The following is a 2355-nucleotide window of genomic DNA, read 5'->3' as shown; positions in this document are numbered from 1 at the left end:
GGCGTGTGCGGGAGCCGCGCCGGAGGCAGCGCAGCCCCGCGGGGGAGGAGGAGGAGGAGGAGGGTGGTGGTGGTGGGGGGGGGGAGGTGAAGGGAGGCAGGTCCGTCCCCCCACACCCCTCCATCACCCCCCATCCGCGCCCTCCCGCTCCCCCCGGGCCCCCCCTCCCATCCTGCCCCCCCCCCCCCCCCCGGCCCTGCATGCCCGGGCAGCGAGCATGGCCCGCAGGCAGCAGCGGGCAGCGGGCGGCGGGGGCTGGCTGCCCTGGCTGGGGTTCGCCTTGCTGCCGCTGGCCGTGCCCCCCGCCGTCGCCCCCGGGGGTTGCCCGTCCGCTTGTTACTGCGTGGCCACCCCGGAGCTGGTCCAGTGCCGGTACGAGCGGCTGGAAGAACCGCCGAGGGAGCTGCCGGTCACCGTCCACAACCTCAGCATCGTGGGGAGCAACCTGAGCGTCCTGCGCCCGGCCGCCTTCGCCGCCCGCCCGCTGCCGGACCTCCGCCTGCTCCGCTTGCGCCACAACAACATCCAGACCATCGAGGACATGGCCCTGCAAGGCTTGCCCGCCCTCCGTACCCTCGACCTCAGCCACAACCCTTTGCTCTCGGTGGCGGCCGGCGCGTTCGCCGGCGCGCCGCTGCTGCGCACGCTGCAGCTGAACCAGGCGCTGCTGGCCGCCCCGCTGGAGGAGCAGCTCGCCCCGGCCCTGCGCAACCTCAGCCTGCGGCGCCTGGAGTTGGCGGGCAACGGGCTGCGGGCGCTGCCGGCCGCCCTGCTGCCCGCCGGCCTGGAGGAGCTGGACCTGCGGAACAACTCGCTGCAGCGGCTGGCGGCCGCCGAGCTGCGGAGCCTGGAAGCGCCGGGCTTGCGGGGGCTGCGGCTGACGTTGGGGGCCAACCCGTTGAGTTGCGACTGCGCCCTGCGCCCGTTCCTCGCCTGGCTGCGCGGCGCCGCCGCCCGCGTGCCCGACGCCCGCGGCCTGCGCTGCGCCGCACCGCCGCCGCTGCGCGGGGCCACCCTGCTGCGCCTGCGGCCCGAGGGGCTGGCGTGCGCGGCCGCCGAGGGCGGCGAGCCCGGTCGGCTGGAGACGGCTTCTTACGTCTTCTTCGGCATCGTGTTGGCCCTCATCGGCATCGTCTTCCTCATGGTGCTCTACCTGAACCGCCGCGGCATCAAGCGTTGGCTCCACAACCTCCGCGAGGCGTGTCGCGACCAGATGGAGGGCTACCACTACCGCTACGAGCAGGACGCCGACCCCCGCTGCGCCAGCGCCATCGGCACCCCCGGCCTCTGACGGCACCCGCAGCATCCCGCCCTCGCCCCTCCGGCATCCCCGGCATCCGCCCGCCACGCCGCCCCTCGACGCCTCCGCTCCCGGCATCCCCCTCGCCCCAGCCCCGTTCCCATCGCCTCGCCATGGCACCGCCAAAAATTAGTTTCTGAGGACGAGCCGGCCTCGGGGATGGGTGCTGGGATGCTTCAGAGTGGGGTACCCCCTCCCCGGAGGGCTCCGGACCGGCTCTCCCTGCCCGTGCCCTAATCAACCCCGTAGCGTTAATTCCCACAGGGGACCAGGCTGGATCCGTTCCCCCCCCGCCCCATCCCAGTGCCCACGGGCAGGGGGAATCGCATCGGATCGGCCCCGTGGGATGCCGGCACGCAGAGCCCCGATGTTCCCGGGAGGATTATGAGCTGCTTCCCGCGCCTCCTCTCCAGCGGCAGGTTTCTTCGGCGGACTGCGGGATGCCACGCTGCCGGCGGGGCTCGGCACCGCACGCACGTGAGTGTTTGCTTGGCACGTCCCGGGAAGCAGCGGGCAATACCTGAAACTGTCCTCCTGGATGTTCCTGGAGCCTGGACTTGACTTTGACCATGTACAGCTCTCTTTCCTATTAGATTTCTATTTGACAGATGCAAAACTTGATTTCTTTTTTTTTCTTTTTTTTTTGCTGCAAACACAGAGGAAAACACACCGTCCTGCCGCTCCCCTTGAGAAGCGATGTGCTTTTCCAAGCCCATTTATCTATTTGGTTCTGTTCGATGACATTTCCAGCTCTTTCCAGGCACAAAATGATGCAGCTGTGTAGGAAACGCCTCTGCTGGCTGCATGCATGTTCCCCAGGGCATGCGGGGGCAGCCCTTTTCTGACTCTAAAATATATCCTAGACTAGGCTGTCTCAGCACTTTGTAATTCAAAATGAGTGAAGCAAAAGCTCTCGACCTAGTTCACTCACCCGTGTTTGCTTTAGAACCGTGCCTGTTACTATATCCTAGAGCAAATATATTGAAAGCTGCATCCACTCTATTGTCTATTTTGTATCAAGCTTCTTGCAATGATTTCTGAATATCCCCTTGGCT

General features: G+C 67.0%; 1 protein-coding gene across 1 annotated transcript; it reads left to right on the top strand.

Annotated features, from left to right (window-relative positions):
• Positions 1-217: 217 nt before the first annotated feature.
• TPBGL (trophoblast glycoprotein like) lies at positions 218-2355 on the top strand. Its single transcript, XM_075050474.1, has one exon. It carries the CDS (start codon positions 218-220, stop codon positions 1289-1291), a length of 1074 nt encoding a protein of 357 aa, XP_074906575.1. The 3' UTR covers positions 1292-2355.

This window comes from Buteo buteo, chromosome 18, assembly GCF_964188355.1.
Source record: "Buteo buteo chromosome 18, bButBut1.hap1.1, whole genome shotgun sequence".
Classification (NCBI taxonomy): domain Eukaryota; kingdom Metazoa; phylum Chordata; class Aves; order Accipitriformes; family Accipitridae; genus Buteo; species Buteo buteo.
Note: the sequence above shows the minus strand (reverse complement) of the source record. Positions and strands in the feature narration are given on the sequence as shown.